Source organism: Lissotriton helveticus, chromosome 3_1 (genome assembly GCF_964261635.1).
Source record: "Lissotriton helveticus chromosome 3_1, aLisHel1.1, whole genome shotgun sequence".
In the NCBI taxonomy this organism is placed as follows: domain Eukaryota; kingdom Metazoa; phylum Chordata; class Amphibia; order Caudata; family Salamandridae; genus Lissotriton; species Lissotriton helveticus.
Window position 1 is genome coordinate 1,900,338,195 of NC_136061.1, and position 18,413 is coordinate 1,900,356,607.

The 18,413-nt window shown below is 40.9% G+C and overlaps 1 protein-coding gene across 4 annotated transcripts in view; it reads right to left on the reverse strand.

Annotated features, from left to right (window-relative positions):
- Positions 1-4,900: 4,900 nt before the first annotated feature.
- Positions 4,901-18,413, reverse strand: part of CPT1A (carnitine palmitoyltransferase 1A) — a 429,645-nt gene continuing 416,132 nt past the window's right edge. For all 4 annotated transcript variants that reach the window (XM_078682885.1, XM_078682883.1, XM_078682886.1 and 1 more), the window contains exon 19: positions 4,901-8,439. In XM_078682885.1, coding sequence (XP_078539011.1) covers positions 8,353-8,439 — 87 coding nt within the window. In that variant the 3' untranslated portion in view covers positions 4,901-8,352. The remainder of the gene's footprint in view (positions 8,440-18,413) is intronic.

The following is an 18,413-nucleotide window of genomic DNA, read 5'->3' on the forward strand; positions in this document are numbered from 1 at the left end:
TTTTCCACCCTAAGCGTGGAAGGGTATACTCAGATGTGAGTCCCTTGCTCATTGCACCATCAGGATTCAAGCACGCCGGGCCAAAGACGCCTGAAATGGCAGAAACCGGTCCCCGGCAGCTTGTTTCCTTCCCAGTGTAAGAATTGGCTTTTGTAGTCTGGTCTGCCCTTTTCCCATGATGCACTGGGCCAGTGACAGACTAATTTGCATACAGCCAGGTTCTGAAACTGGGATGGTGCAATGAGCTAAAAAACGGTGTTGGATCTAGCCCTGATCTCTTGACTGGGTGAGAGTACTCTGCTTAATTCAGAGACTCTGTCCATCACCACCCCTTGTTGTAAATAATTTTGTCCACCCTAAGCGTGGAAGGGTATACTCAGATGTGAGTCCCTTGCTCATTGCACCATCAGGATTCAAGCAAGCCGGGCCGAAGACGCCTGCAATGGCAGAAACCGGTCCCCGGAAGCTTGTTTCCTTCCCAGTGTAAGAATTGGCTTTTGTAGTCTGGTCTGCCCTGTTCCCATGATGCACTGGGCCAGGGACAGACTAATTTGCATACAGCCAGGTTCTGAAACTGGGATGGTGCAATGAGCTAAAAAACGGTGTTGGATCTAGCCCTGATCTCTTGACTGGGTGAGAGTACTCTGCTTAATTCAGAGACTCTGTCCATCACCACCCCTTGTTGTAAATAATTTTGTCCACCCTAAGCGTGGAAGGGTATACTCAGATGTGAGTCCCTTGCTCATTGCACCATCAGGATTCAAGCAAGCCGGGCCGAAGACGCCTGAAATGGCAGAAACCGGTCCCCGGAAGCTTGTTTCCTTCCCAGTGTAAGAATTGGCTTTTGTAGTCTGGTCTGCCCTGTTCCCATGATGCACTGGGCCAGGGACAGACTAATTTGCATACAGCCAGGTTCTGAAACTGGGATGGTGCAATGAGCTAAAAAACGGTGTTGGATCTAGCCCTGATCTCTTGACTGGGTGAGAGTACTCTGCTTAATTCAGAGACTCTGTCCATCACCACCCCTTGTTGTAAATAATTTTGTCCACCCTAAGCGTGGAAGGGTATACTCAGATGTGAGTCCCTTGCTCATTGCACCATCAGGATTCAAGCAAGCCGGGCCGAAGACGCCTGAAATGGCAGAAACCGGTCCCCGGAAGCTTGTTTCCTTCCCAGTGTAAGAATTGGCTTTTGTAGTCTGGTCTGCCCTGTTCCCATGATGCACTGGGCCAGGGACAGACTAATTTGCATACAGCCAGGTTCTGAAACTGGGATGGTGCAATGAGCTAAAAAACGGTGTTGGATCTAGCCCTGATCTCTTGACTGGGGGAGAGTACTCTGCTTAATTCAGAGACTCTGTCCATCACCACCCCTTGTTGTAAATAATTTTGTCCACCCTAAGCGTGGAAGGGTATACTCAGATGTGAGTCCCTTGCTCATTGCACCATCAGGATTCAAGCAAGCCGGGCCGAAGACGCCTGAAATGGCAGAAACCGGTCCCCGGAAGCTTGTTTCCTTCCCAGTGTAAGAATTGGCTTTTGTAGTCTGGTCTGCCCTGTTCCCATGATGCACTGGGCCAGGGACAGACTAATTTGCATACAGCCAGGTCTGAAACTGGGATGGTGCAATGAGCTAAAAAACGGTGTTGGATCTAGCCCTGATCTCTTGACTGGGTGAGAGTACTCTGCTTAATTCAGAGACTCTGTCCATCACCACCCCTTGTTGTAAATAATTTTGTCCACCCTAAGCGTGGAAGGGTATACTCAGATGTGAGTCCCTTGCTCATTGCACCATCAGGATTCAAGCAAGCCGGGCCGAAGACGCCTGAAATGGCAGAAACCGGTCCCCGGAAGCTTCTTTCCTTCCCAGTGTAAGAATTGGCTTTTGTAGTCTGGTCTGCCCTGTTCCCATGATGCACTGGGCCAGGGACAGACTAATTTGCATACAGCCAGGTTCTGAAACTGGGATGGTGCAATGAGCTAAAAAACGGTGTTGGATCTAGCCCTGATCTCTTGACTGGGTGAGAGTACTCTGCTTAATTCAGAGACTCTGTCCATCACCACCCCTTGTTGTAAATAATAGTGACAACTGTCGGCGGATGCCAGGCCGGCTTCTTGCGGTCCCTTTTACCACAAATGGAACGTTTTGCACTGGTCTTTAAATGTAACTCCTTCAGAAGGACTAACATGGTCCCTGAATCCGGGTCGCACTCCATTGTAGTCATCCGGAACTTGTGATTTTCACACGTTTTCGCACTCTGTGATTTTAGGCACCTTACTTACCTGAAATCTTTAAAATGCATTTCTCCGGTTCTACTGACTGAACTTTTGTTGTTCTGGTGTAAAATCATTTATAACATTTTACTCTATTTTCCTAAATTGGTGTGGTATTTTTCTTGTCTTGTGTTTTCACTTTACTACTTTTTGAAGTGCTGCATAAATACTTTCCATATCACCTCTAAGTTGAGCCTAACTGCTTTTTTGCCAAGCTACCAGAGGGTTAAGCACAAGTTAATTTGGGGCTCACTTGTAACTTCACCGTGACAAAAAATGTAACCACTGCTTGCAAAGGGTTTTGTTCCCCTCAACCAGTAACCCAATTTCCTACATAGTCTCTCTGAGTAATCACTCTTCTTGTTCTCATCCATACATGCATGCCCACTTCTCCCTTTCAGTATCTACTACTACTTTCTTCCATGTCCCTCAAACCCTCTGCGCATTTCACTCCACTGTCACGGTAATCCACCTCTCAACGAATGCATCTCTTGAGCTCCACACCCCTCTCACCTTATATCCATTCTTCTTTATCAGAAAATATGCTTCAATGGGCCACATATCTCTTTCCTCTTCCACAGTGTCCATTAATTCCCCTCTCAAAGTGCTCTTCCCTCTCATTGTGCTACTGCACCATTTAGGAATCGGCATTCTCTCCCTCTGCCCATCCCTCCCGCTACCAATAATAAGTGGTCAGTAATGTTCTCTACATCAATGACCTTCCTACTCTCCTATCCCAAATGGACTGTAAAAATTGTTTTGCGTTGTACATGTAACAGAAGCATGCAAATCCATCTCATTCTCTGATGAAATACCCAAAGGTAAATTCTGTCAGCAGAGATCTTCAAACTGTATATGAAGCCCTTGAAAGTCCTGCTGACAAACAAGGAAGACAGAATCCACTAGTAGGCCCAATCTACTTCAAGGTCTTATCTAGCTAGACATTGATGGCCTGAAGGACTGTCTGGTTGTGATCCAAGCCTGGCTGTCTAAGGTCTACTTCCAATTGCACCCCACCACAACCAAAAGGTGTGATCATTGCCAGTGAATGGGGAAAAAACAGGTGCAAGGCTGGCTCTCCAAGATAAATTTTGATTGCTTCACTCTTTGACAACATCCTGGCCCTCTGCTTGTATACCATATTAGCATCAGAGCTCACACTGGACACAAAACAAAGATGCCTGGTATCATTTGGACCAGTTCAAACCAAACTCATCAAAAGAGGGGAGAGTAGCTTGAGGCTGATGTGAGCTGCGGCAGAATTGCCACAAGGTTTTAGTGCCTAATAAGTAAAAGCAGGTTTCTACCAGCAAGCTTGATCTTCCCTTTGGTAGCTATTCCCTTAGTATAAGGCTTCCCTCAGAAAAAAAATCCAGTAAAGTATTTTAGCAACACCAAAACAAAAAATAAATCAGATAACCTTCCTAAACTGTTTTAGTAAAAAAGGACATGTAATGTCAAAAGTACTACCAAAATAGCAATAGTTGGTTAGGAGGACTAACGTTGAAAGAAATGGTAAATAATATCCATAACAAAAACCAGTGGGTACGAAATTCAATACAAATCAACTGGACATGGGAGATTGAGATGTAGGCAACCTCCCTCACAGACCAGCGATGAAGCAAGATCAGGCTGATGATGCAGCTATACCCGAGTCAGCTCAATGGTGGAGCAGCACTAAGGCACTCTTTGTGACACACTGTGATGTAGTGATGGTGTCAGGTATAGATTCAGGTATCTGTTTTATTTTAAACTTGAAAGCTTTGTGGACCTTAAAATCCTTCCGCAGGGCAAGGCGGGGTGCTGCAACCGAAGAGGACTCCAGGAATACCGTCTATTCATGGTGCTAGGACACAGCGCAGCCAGTGGAAATTTATAACAGGACCGCCATCCAATTTATTCTCAGTCACTATCTTAACAAAGGAGATGCTGTGACTCAATGTAACTTCAGTGAAAGCATCATTCATGCAGTGGTTAGCCTAATGATAGGTATATGCAAAAACCAAAGGATCACACCTACCCTCATAGAATGACACTGGATCCCCTGCATCACAAAGAACTAGTAAGTGGTCTAAAAGGCAGTCATCTCTTTTATCCTGTAGAAGATGGCAACCATGATTGAGACCTCCAATGTCGATTTCATGCAGAGCTGGGCAAAATGGTTGGTATATTTGGTGGCAAGAGAAAGCACATTTTAGTGGAGTTCCATTTCACTCCTGCCAACACAAAATGCAAACCACAGCTGGTCATCCTGCCCACAAATCAGAAAATGTCTGGTTCATAGGCAGTTTGTGTACCTGGTTTTTCCAGATAGAATTACACGAAATGCACACACTTGTGAAATGCCCAATCTGTTTATTTCTCAGGCTTACCTGGGAGTAAATTTAGAGTTTTTCTGTGGCCTGATATTAACCTGTGGACTAATAAAAAAAAAAAAGAACTAAAAAAAATATCTAAAAAACTCGGGCGGATTTCACCTATTTTGCAATTCACAAAATAATTTTGCACACTACTACTTGCATGCATGACAGGTAGAAGAACTAACAGGTTGGAAGTTAGGAAATGTAGGAACAATACAAGATGCCAGGCAATCTCTAGTGCAATAAAACACACATACAACGAAGTCATCATTTTAAATTAATCTCTTTTATTAATGATAATCTAAATTCACGTTGATTTCTAAGATTCACATCCAAATAAACAAAGATGGACAGAAACAGTGTTTCTTTTAATAGCTAGAAGCCCCTACAAGTTGCTACTTGTTAAAACAACTTTTTCAGCATCACATTGGATTGCATAAAAGACAGATCTGAAGCATATTATTAGGGGTTAATTTATCTGTATGCTGACTGCATAGTTACAGCACCTAGATTCCAACTAATCAGCATTTTATTTCATGCCCAATACCTCTTATCCAAACATTCTTGTAAGGCGAACTACAGAATACGGGACAGATCTAGAAGGTGCTGGCAAGTACCCGCAGGAAAATGTTGTTCTAAGAACATTTTACATCTAGGTTAAATTCACCAAGCTCATCATTACAACATTCATTAAAACACCTATTCCAATCTAGGTTAGAAGATTGTAGCCTATTGGTTTTATAGACTCATGACTTCTGCAACCTTGCTTTCAGCATGATAGTTGTTCAACACATCTTGGATAATATCAGTCAGTGGGAGAGAAGTACACTGCTGTCCAGGAAACATGTTTTTCTTAAAAATTCTACTTGGAGACCTGTAACTATGTTGCAGTGTTTTATTAATAATTAATGAAAGGACTGAAATAGTTTACTCTCCCACCAGAAAGGAAAATATAACTCACTTGGAAGGAAACGTGTTAGAACTTGTCTCAAATAGGTTCCAATTTCTCAACAACACAAATAGTTGTGCACTGAACAGCATGACACCATGGAGAGAATGTTTAGAAAGTACCATTTTGTATTAGTAGTTGATGGTACTGCATGGTCAGAATCCACAATATTGTCAGCTTCTGGTTACCTTGTATATTACAAGTCTCAATTTTATGGCTATTCATGAGGGAGATAAAAGCACTGGATTTTCTCTAGTGTGCTTTTAGCACTGAGGTAGTTATTTCCGAGCTGACTGGGAGTGCATCTTGGGTACTTCTGCAATGGGTAGGATACTCTAAAGTGGACGGTAAACTATATGTGCCCCCTACTTCGTGTATTCTGAACCAACCTCTACAGAAAGAAAACCAATGTCTATCAGGTTAGAAGCAAGAACACATGATCCACTGGGTGCTGAGACTTGTCAAAAATTATTGGATTCACAGAGGTGCTGGGAAAGTCTTAACAAGCAGGAACCGCGAGGGACAGTCTCGGAGTAGGCATTTACTTTACATTCTCCGTACAGTCCAAAATAACCATGGAATCGCATAAGTTGATTAAGAAATGTCATCTTTTCCAATTAATTACACAACACTCTAATCTCTTTTTATAAGAGGCAGTACTGGTCCTTGGACAAACCTGCAACATCCCACGTAAGGAAAAAGATATTAAAATTGTAACACTGTACTAGCCACGTGTACATTCCAAACATTTAAAACCTGAGAATCAAACCTAAACGGATATTTGGAGTAATAATAATAAAAACATTCTATTTATTGTTATCCTTATGTTAAATAAATGAACTGGCCAGTGGTCAAAATAAATAGTGCATGTATCCTGCATTTCCAGAAAGGATATCTATAGCTCCTCGTGAAATTGCATTCAGTTATTTGACTGGATGCCATGCTGATCACATGTTATTAGAAGAACGGCCCACACTTTCAGTTTTCATGAAAGCACACACTTGTCAACCATCGAGGGAAGGATGAATGAAATGAATAACATGTTCTGATGCCTCACAACCCGAGTCCTTCATCTACCAATTGCACACCAAATTATTCGCAGGTAGTGTTTTTAAAGGAGTTGGTGTGAATTTTAGTGCTTGAATGAGGTGCAGTGTGAGCTAACTCAGTTTCCATCTACATTAATTGCGAGAAGAGCGCAACAAGGAGAGGAGTGTCAAAATGTTATCTCAGCACAGTGACAAACTCGTTGACCACATTAATCGAAAAGAGTTATTTTTTGAAGGAAAGCAAAACTATATCAATAAAAAAAACGGATACTTGCAAAATTGCATGCCTGAATGTATGTCGAATGAGCCCACTGTACCTTTTAGGCTGCCATATAATGCCATTTTCTTGCAGATTATTTCTACAAAAAATGAGACCTTACAAGGTGTGACCCACAGCAGCAATGTTGTTTTTTTCTATATAGTTTTACTTTATACCAGCCGGTAGTAAGTAATAAAGTGTTTAGATTAAATAGATCTCCATTTCACCCCGTACCGCTAGTACAAGCCTTTTCATAAGTGATTGCCTATGAGTGCTAATAGGATGCAAAAATGACACTTAGGAGCAACACTTCTAGTCGCATGTACCTTAGAATAACCCTTAAGAATTATTCTTGGTGCCACTCTTTTGCAATGAACTCTCGGGTTGGACAGCTGACGGGTCCTTTACAGACCAATAACTTGTAAGTTTGTGCTTCCCATGAACATATCTGAGTGTGTGGACATACTTTTCTGAAACATTTGCCACACAATTGGCAAGCAGAGCAGCTTCACACACTGTAATGATAAATTATGGTTAAAACACATGGAGTTGTTTCCTATGACTAGGCCTTCAGTATGTAAGGCACCAACTCACACACGTTTTCTGCTGGTAACGAAAACTACTGTGTAAGCAATGACGATAGTGAGTGCTTACAAAGTATGACGAGGCACTACTGGCTTTCCTGTTGCAGTGCAAGTATTCTAGCCCCAATGGCTGGGTCCTCCCAGCAGCGTACATTAGTGCATCACATTTTGGTTAACAGGTAACATCTTGTTAGGATGCCCCTACAATCTGAAATAACAGATAAAAGCAAACATTCTAAGATGTGAGAACGCCCCCAAACTCGTAGTAATCAGCCATCGATCTTTTTTAAAGGGGTGCCCCATCATGTTGCAGTATGAATGTGTTACGCTGGTGTACAGCATTTTCAATTTACAAGAACTTAATTTACAATAATTCAATGTAAACACAATTTAGAGAGGCCTACTATCACTAACACATGCTTTCCATTCATCGTTTACAGCTGGACCCACTAAAAACCAGTATGGAAACATTGCGACTGAGAAAAAACTCTTCTGACATAGGAATTAAAAAAAAATAATAATAATAAACATGGCAGCAATATAACACACAACGTTCAGTTATTCCCCCACTCCTAACAAAAGGAAGACCGTCTAGCAGCGCAGATTAGTATTCTCTTTCCTAAAGAGTAGTAACAGATCCTTAAACTTAGTGGCCAACCTTTAATAGTCAGTATTTTAACCCCAAGGACAATTAATCAAAAACACATTGGTGGGAACACATGCAAGTGTCTTTCAATAAACTAGCGACTTTCCGGACCTGGCATTGAGAAGATAGTTTTGTTGAAGGTTTTATGGTACATCTGACCTCCAATCAGTAACATTTTGTTTCTTTAGAGGTCAGAAGACCTTTACATCAAATGATATGCTTTAGTTTTTTTTCACTTAGATGAGTTTCTGCTGAGGTGGTACAGTGCCAAAATATCATTCATGGCGTCCCTGATGTGCTTTCCAAAGCGATGCGAATCCTAGAAGAAAAAACAGTTTTGAATTACTACAGATTTATAAAAGAACAAAAACCGTGACCCAAAATTCCATCTATGTTAGTTTAACTTGATTTCAATCTTTTATTAAAATCCCTGCATATTAGTGGTGATAACGACGGATAAGTGTCCTGCTTTAGAAAATAAGGGCCTGATTTAGATGATGTTATTCCGTACGAACAACAGTGTTTTTTGCTCTGTCAACCTGTGAGTAACTGCACTACAAATTTAGAAATGTCCGCTGCCCCTGCGAAAGTCACTTTTGGTTTATTTCATTAATAATTATTGTTATAAAGGAGCATTAGTATATTGAATTCAATGAAAATGGACCATGACGGGAGATCCCAAATTATGTTTGGTTGGCCAGGACTGGAAATATGGGGCATGATTTATGAAATGTCCATTCACAAACAGTGGTTGTGAATTGCATAATCTTTTGTGAATGGAAAACTATTTTGTGAACCGTCCCGGGAACTAATAGGGTGTTTCACAAAATTCGGAACCTAATGGGTCACACACAACCCGATCTACCTCTTCAATATTCAATAACACAATGCAACAGACTATGAGCGGTTACCATCAGAGAGATGGTGGCCTGCTGGGGTCAACAAACCACCATGCCTGTGCTTACATTTTAATACAGCAAACATTTTTTTTTCAAATGTATCCAATTTTTTTAAAGGACAGAAGTTGCATTTGATAATGAAGAGTAACTTTGGTAAAACTTTGTTTGAGATTTGGACCACTGCCTACTCCCCAACAAACCTGTCTTTGTAAAGGGGAAGGTATCCCATTAGAAACCAAAGGGACCGGACCCCTTGCCTTTTGTGAATGGGTTATCACAGCAACTCGGGAGTCAGTAACTTTTCAATGTTTTGCAACTGGATTACAGTCACAACACACTGATATATACCATAACAAATGGTTATTTGGAAGGGACTCCCTATACATGCCCCATTTAAACAGTGATTCGTTATGCCTTTCTTAGCCCATTTGAGATTCGGTAACATGTTAACGGGTTGAGTAGATTTTTAAAAAGCCATTTTGCAGTTGCAAACCCTGTGATTTTGTGAACTGAGGGTTTGCAACACCAATATGGCTTTGTACATCAGGCCCTAAATGTCCTGCCTACATGAAATGAGGTGACAACCCTATTAATGCAGTATTATGTCAGAGAGCATAGTATGTTTGGACCAGAGAAATGAGTATAATAATGATATGAGGCAAAGTACGTTTGTCAGGTGTTGCAATTAGCAACATCGGAAAAAGTTTAGAACAGAAATCTACTATATCACGTGACAAGTAAACGGTTCCAATTTTAAGGGACTAACATAAAAAAAGTATTACCCAAGTATGGCTACGGTAAAACACGGTTTCTAGTGTTTTAGGATTATATGATTTGGAAAATGTAATCCTAGTAAAGTATGCTGAGCTATTACACATTTAAATACAATATGATCATGCAGGTTCCAAAAATGCCCCTTAAGTTTTACATTAAGAGTTAATGAAATACACATTGAGCAAAAGGTGGGAGCGGATTGATGACTACAATAATTAAGGTCACAGGAACAGCACTATATATATATATATATATATTCACTGAAAAAACCATAGGTTATAGACCATATATAGTTAGGAATTAGCATTTACAAAACCTTGAAAATTCACTGAAAAAACCATAGGTTATACACCATATATAGTTAGGAATTAGCATTTAAAAAACCTTATTTTACTCACACAAAACCAATGAAATTCCATATATAGTTAGTTGTACTAACTATATATCGCGCACCCGCAATCCACTGCTGATCATGTCACATATTACATCATTCATGACATGGTCAGTGACATCACTGATGACATCACTGATGACATCTCAAATGACATCACTGATGACATCTCAAATGACATCACTGATGACATCACTGATGACATCTCATTTGACATTACTGATCACATCACTGATGACATCATTCATGTGATAATACGATGAACCTCTTCAGACTCTATTATAACCTTAGATACACTCAGTGTAAACAGACACTCACAGACTGTCACTCATCCATGGAGTTACTTACACACCTAGTCAGTCATGCAAAGAATCAATCACACCTCCATTTTCACAACTATACAGTTATACACACCTTACTTATTCAAACATATACTAAAACATATTTACTCACTTATACAATCCTGGATACAAGTTCACAATGATCCATACAGCCACTCACACATTCACTGGCTCTTATGCACAGTTATTTATATATGTCAACTCTCACATGTACTGTATTTTACATATGTACTTACTTTGACATGTAGCACTGAGATATCCATTCACTCACCAATACACTCATGCACACAGTCAACCACCCATCCAGCTGTTTCCACATGCACTTTTGAACCCATACATCTATGCACAGAGTCATACACCTCCCAGCCACCCCCACACACACTCAGTCTCCCATACAAATGCTTGGGCAACCAATCAATAACCCATATAGTTACTCATATAGCTACTGATCAACACATGCAGCAGTAGCTACTGATCAACACATGCAGCAGTTTACAGAAGAACAGACATAATGATGCACAAATTAAGACAGTTTAGTCACTAACCCATGCACTCAGTGAGACACATTTAACCACTCACTCATACAGTCAGTCATGCACCTACTAAATCCTTCATCCAGACACTTATACATCCACTCATTCTTAAATATGTAAGACATATTTTAACTTTACAGAAAAATACAGTCACTGGATGTTGTCATCAGTGATGTCATCAGTGATGTCATTTGAGATGTCATCAGTGATGTCATCAGTGATGTCATTTGAGATGTCATCAGTGATGTCACTGACCATGTCATGAATGATGTAATATGTGACATGATCAGCAGTGGATTGCGGGTGCGCGATATATAGTTAGTACAACTAACTATATATGGAATTTCATTGGTTTTGTGTGAGTAAAATAAGGTTTTTTAAATGCTAATTCCTAACTATATATGGTGTATAACCTATGGTTTTTTCAGTGAATTTTCAAGGTTTTGTAAATGCTAATTCCTAACTATATATGGTCTATAACCTATGGTTTTTTCAGTGAATTTCATTGGTTTTTTAAAAGCTAATATCTATAGCTGTAAAATGTATTCTTCTTTAAATCCAAAAATATATTTTATATGTTTATTAATAATTTTTTTAAAATATTTTTTTTGTTTCGCTCCCGGTCCGCGAACCGGAAAGCTTTCCGTTAGCTCAAATTGATGCCGCGACCCGGTCCGCGAACCGGTAAGAAATCAACATCGTGACGGTATCGCGTTGCCGCGTAATGCGTCTTATGACGTACCGCGTTAGCGCACCCGGAAGTGCTCCGGGGCGCGGACCGAGGCGCGAAACGAAGCTCCCCGGAAGCGATCCGCGACGCGTTGCGAAAGCGCGACGTATCGCGTTGCCGCGTAATGCGTCTTGTGACGTACCGCGTTAGCGCACCCGGAAGTGCCCCGGGGCGCGGACCGAGGCGCGAAGCGCAGCGACCCGGAAGCTAACCGGGGCGCGTTCCGCAGCGCGTAACATGAGCGTGAGAGGTCATGTGACTTGTTAATAAAACTTTTCATTGGTTCATTTCACTTTTGGTTTCATAATGATGTAAGGCTAGGTCAGGTGACCTAAAAATAACACTTTTCATTGGTTGAGAACTATTGTTTTTCCCAAATGATGAAAACCCCTCCTTCTTTCCTCACTCTGACTTTCATCATTGTGAGAGGAAGACCTTTATTACTACTACTTCAGAAATGGCTTCAGTAGTTGCTTCAGCTGGTGCACCCCCACCACCACCTCCACCTCCTCATGGGAAGAGAGGACCACCTCCCCAGGTCATGACCAACACAGAGGAGGAAGAGGAAGAAATGGAGGAAGAGGAGGGAGAAGAACCACAGTTCTTGGAAGAGGTGCCCCGGGTTTCCCATAAGAAAGCCAGTTTCATCTGGCAGTTTTATTCAATCCCTCCTGGCCAAAAAAAAGTGAATGCGAGGTATGTCACCTGCCTCATCTGTAAAGAAAAATTATCCAGAGGGACGGATAAGAAATATAGTTATGGGAACTATACTATGCATAGGCATATGACCAGGAAGCATCCACTCAATTACAGCCGGGCGGAAATACGGGATTTGCAGGAAAATCCAACATCAACTCCTGTGGCCAGATCAAGATCAACAATTTCATTGACACCAGCAGAGGCACGGGAAACTGTGCCAAACATACAAGAGAATTTTGGCCACATGAAACACACTTGTATGCACTGTGGTGCGTTGATAGCATGTGGCAATATGAGTATAAATGCTATCAACCTGGCTTATGAACATCATAATTGCCCTAACCGCCCCCAGTAATTTTTTTTTGCTCCTGTTGAGCCCTTTTCAATGCCTGTTTTTTGTTGTTCCCCCCCCCCAAAAACCAAAAAAAATATAAAATCGTTCAAAAAATACAAAAAAAACAAAAAATGTTCAAAAAAAATAAAAAATATATAAAACAACAAAAATATAAAAAAAAAAGTTCTTTTCAGAACTACCTTCCTTTCAAAAAAAATTGCTAGAATGTTTAGCACTCTGGCAAGCTCTATTTCTTTTGGTTCGCTTAAGGTTCGCGAACCGGGGCGCTCCCTGGGAAGCGCACCATCAAAAAAGGTGGGAAAGTAGTTTACAGAAAAAATTAAAATTAAAAAATAATCAACAAAACCAACAATCAATTAACATACAGTATTTGAAAAGTCTATCATTCATTTTTCATTGCAGTACGCTGCCCAGAACGCTTCCCGGTTCGCGGACCGGGCGCTACCCACGCAAAAAAACAAAAAAAAAAATTTTTTTTTTTGCCCCGCGGGGCCCTTTTAAAGCCTCCACTTTAAACCTAGGGGGTCAAGGAGGATCTACTATGCCCCCTTATGGTTATTTCCCCCTTTGTTTTGACCTCCTCTTGTCTCTCAATCCTACCGAGAGACAAGATGGCGGCCGCTCCGGACTGTTTAGAATGTTGACAGACACCGGAGAGCCAATCGGCTTCGCTACGCGAAGTTCCGTTACGCGTAAGGTCCGCGAACCGGGGCGCTGCCCGGTCCGCTGTTACAGATATATATCTTTTTTTAAACGTTAATTTCTCAAAATCCACTGGAGCACATATATTGAGACCTACAAAAGGCACATCGGGCTACCAGTCCCTACAATTTTGCCAAGTTTCGTGCAAATCCATTCAGCCGTTCGGGCTAAAAGTGAGGCCAACCGCCCTATGGAAAACTCAATGTTAAAAACACGTTTTGGGACCCCCCTTTTTTCTCGACCCCCCCTGGACGAACCCCCGCCCAATTTTCAGGGGCTGCTCAGAAACAAAATGTGCCATTTTCCTGAAAATTTCAGCCAATTCCGTCCACAAACGCCAAAGTTATTAGACATAGAATTTTCAAAAATCCCATAGGGAAAAAATCCTAACTATATATACCTACTGGTGACCGCCAGTAGGTAATATATATATATATATATATATATATATATATATATTCACTGAAAAAACCATAGGTTATAGACCATATATAGTTAGGAATTAGCATTTAGAAAACCTTATTTTACTCACACAAAACCATTGAAATTCCATATATAGTTAGTTGCACTAACTATATATCGCGGACCCGCAATCCACTGCTGATGATGTCACATATTACATCATTCATGACATGGTCAGTGACATCACTGATGACATCACTGATGACATCTCAAATGACATCACTGATGACATCATCTAGTGTCTGTGTGTTTTTGTAAAGTTTAAATACGTTTTACATATTGAAGAATGACTGGATGTATGGAAGACTGAGTGTGTGTGTGGCTGGCTGGGAGGTGTGTGACTGTGCATATCAATGTGTACTTGTATCAGTGATTGTATAAGAGAGTAAGTATGTGTTAGTATATGTGTGAAAAGTATGGTGTTCTGTGTTTAACTATAGATGAGGAAATCGAAGTGTGATTGATTCTTCACAGGACTGACTAGGTGTATGAGTGCATATGATAGTGTTCTAATAATAACTGACTGTATGTATGAGTAATTGTATGGGTGAATGAGTGAATGTGTGTGTAGACGTACGAATCAGTGAGTGCGTATGTAGTAACTGGTATTGGTGTGTCATGATGTCATCAGTGATGTCATTTGAGATGTCATCAGTGATGTCATTTCAGATGTCATTAGTGATGTCATCCGTGATGTCACTGAAGTATGGTGTTCTGTGTTTAACTGTATAGATGAAGAAATGGAAGTGTGATTGATTCTTTACAGGACTGACTTGGTGTGTGAGTAACTCCATGGATGAGTGGCAGTGTGGGACTGTCTGCATAGGTGTATGAGTGCATATGATAGTGTTGTAATAATAAGTGACTGTATGTATGAGTCATTGTATGGGTGAATGAGTGAATGTGTGTGTAGACGTAGGAATCAGTGAGTGCGTATGTAGTAACTGGTATTGGTGTGTCATGATGTCATCAGTGATGTCATTTGAGATGTCATCAGTGATGTCATCAGTGATGTCATTTGAGATGTCATCAGTGATGTCATCAGTGATGTCACTGACCATGTCATGAATGATGTAATATGTGACATCATCAGCAGTGGATTGCGGGTGCGCGATATATAGTTAGTGCAACTAACTATATATGGAATTTCAATGGTTTTGTGTGAGTAAAATAAGGTTTTCTAAATGCTAATTCCTAACTATATATGGTCTATAACCTATGGTTTTTTCAGTGAATTTTCAAGGTTTTGTAAATGCTAATTCCTAACTATATATGGTCTATAACCTATGGTTTTTTTAGTGAATTTCATTGGTTTTTTAACAGCTAATATCTGTAGCTGTAAAATGTATTCTTCTTTAAATCCAAAAATATATTTTATATGTTTATGAATAATTTTTTTTTAAAATATTTTTTTTTCTTCGTTCCCGCTTCGCGAATCGGGAAGCTTCCCGTTAGCTGACCTTGATACCGCGAAATAGACCGCGAGCCGGTAAACGTTTCTTTACCGCAAGTGCCGCGTTAGAAAACAACATCGTGACGCCTCCCGTCCGCATGACGTTTCACGTTGTCGCGTGATACGTCATATGACGTGCTACGTTAGCGAACTGGTACGCGAAGCGAGTCGCAAAGCGCAGGTTTCTGGAAGCAAACCGGGAGGCCCTGCAAAGCGCTTAACGTAAACACAGCAAGTCATGTGACTTGGTAATAACACTTTTCATTGGTTCATTTCACTTTTGGTTTCCTAATGATGTAAGACTAGGTCATATAATCTAAAATGAACACTTTTCATTGGTTGAGAACTCTTGTTTTTCCCAAATGATGAAAATCCCTCCTTCTTTCCTCACTCTGACTTTCATCATTGTGAGAGAAAGACCCTTTGTGATCACTGAGCAATGGCTTCTTTAGTAGCTTCAGCTGGTGCTTCCCCACCACCTCCACCACATCCAAGGAAGAGTGGACCACCTGCTCAAGTTATAATTCAGCAAGAAGAGGAAGAACAGGAAGACGAGGAAGAGCAGGAAGAGAGGCAGTTTTTGCCTGAGGAACCCAGGACGTCTCACCGGAAAGAAAACTTCATTTGGCAATTTTTTTAAATTCCCAAAGGTCAGAAAAAAGTAAATGCAAGATACGTAACTTGCCTTATATGTCAAGATAGACTGTCCAGAGGAACCGAGAAAAAATACAGTTTCGGAAACTACACAATGCATCGCCATATGACTAGGTGGCATCCTAACAACTACAGTGCTGCACAGTTTCGGAACGACCTAGATAATCTCCCTATTATGGCCAGAAGATCTGTTGTACCGGAAGTAACGGGACCAGAGGGCAGGGAGATGGTGCCAAATATACAAATGAGATTTGGTGAAGTAAAACACATCTGCGTATTTTGCGATGGATTCATTTGCTACGGAGAAAGAAGCATCACTCTGATCAACAGAGCTATTGACTATCATATGCAAGTTTGTACGAAACGCCCAAAATAATAAATACTTTTTTTTTGTTTTGTTGCTCCTGTTGAGCCCTTTACAATGAATCGTTTTCATTGCCCCCTCCAAGAAAAACCCCAAAAAATATAAAACTGTTCAGAAAAATTCAAAAAAAGTAAAAAAATGTTCTGAAAAACAATAAAAAAAAAGTTCTTTTCAGAACTACCTCCCCGTTATTAAAAAATTGGTACAATATTTGGAACTGTGCCAACCTCTATTTCTCTTAGTTCGCTTCCCAGTTCGCTCGCCGGTACGCGAACCGGAAGCGAACCAAAAACAGTAAGTATAAGGGAAGGAAACAGACACTTATGTTAAAAGAAAGACAGCTATAGGGGAGTAAACTAGAGATACTATTACCCGTAATCCACTGCTGATGATGTCACATATTACATCATTCATGACATGCTCAGTGAAATCATCAGCAGAGGATTGCGGGTTTTTTGGCAACGTGCCTTATCCACGGTTTAATAACGCTGCCTTTTGCTTTATATAAGTTTTCAAATTGTATGAAATATATACCAATAGGTCGTTATGAACCTTTAGGTAGTGCTTTTCTTCATGAGGTCTGGTCGCTTCCATACACATACAGATGTTTCAAAGATGATCAAGAAGTTTATCTGAATGGAGAGGAATGCACTGAGACGCCAGATCATTCACTAATGTGTAGGCACATACAGTTACACGGTTCATGCAACAAACACCGACCAAATATGGCTTGCGTGTTGCAAGGCACGCCAGTTCCTGCTATCATCCCCACGTTCAAGTTGTTGGAAAATGGTAGTTATTTGATGCTCAATAATGAAGATTGTTCTGAGTTAATTAAAAGTATTCCTTTTATCGTAACAGTAAGTGAACGGGTTATTTGCTGCAGAAATGTTCCATTTCCTCCCACACATGAACATAGGGAGTTTTCAATCTGGCCACAAATACCAACCTTGGGAGAGATTTCAACGGCATGGCAAGAATAAGAGCTCTTTTGTCTCAGAGAGAGGTGGCCTTGAGTTCGGCCCGTGAAACTTTCGTGCTTCACATAGCGAACACCCGTACAGAGGTGCAGACCCTTTTCAATTCAGATTTGCCTTTCAATTTCAGCAAGATGGTTCGGACTATCTTTAACGCATCCTCCACAAAGGCCCTGGCGCACTTTTTTAAAGTTGTTACCAGTGGTCTCGTGACTTCATTTGAGAAAATCTTTGGAGTCATCCCTGCTTTCTTTCATTCTATTTTCTCCACTCTGCTTCGTGGATTGGCATTTTTACTTGCATTACCAGCGGACGCTCTTGTGCTTTTTTACATTTTTAAATATGGATGTCCCTCCTATGCAACCTCCCACCCTGCAGCTGCTGACACTGTTCCGCAATCGCATGCTAGAATATTATGGCACAATGCCGTTGGCGATATTAAGCACGGCATATGGATTATCTTTTCGATTCTCCTACTTCACCTGTGTCCAGCCTGTATTTCACTGCCTGACCTGTGATTTCGATTGGGCCATTGATTTGTGTCTCTGCGGACCGGTTTCTCCTGACGTCGACTTTAATCAGCTGATGACTCCTATCATTACTCACGAGTTGGTTTGTCCTGGCGAAAGGATTATGGCTGTGGCATTGATGCATGGACTATTTGGTCCCTGGAATTTACTGGCGGCAACACAGTCTTTCTTGGAACAGAGCTTTCTTGAAAACCCACCGAGCTGTCCTCTGATGGTGATAGAGGATCCGGTGCTGGGAGAGCACGTATGTTCTTTTCCGCTTTTAAATTGGATGGCTGAACTGTTTTCGGATGAAGACGGTGACTTCCTATTGGAGGCTGTTGCAGCTTATTTTGCATACACAGTTATGTCATAGACCTTTTTCATGTTTGATATGCTGAGTACTAGCATTTCATTGACAATTCATTGACTTATTTGTCAAGTTTTTAT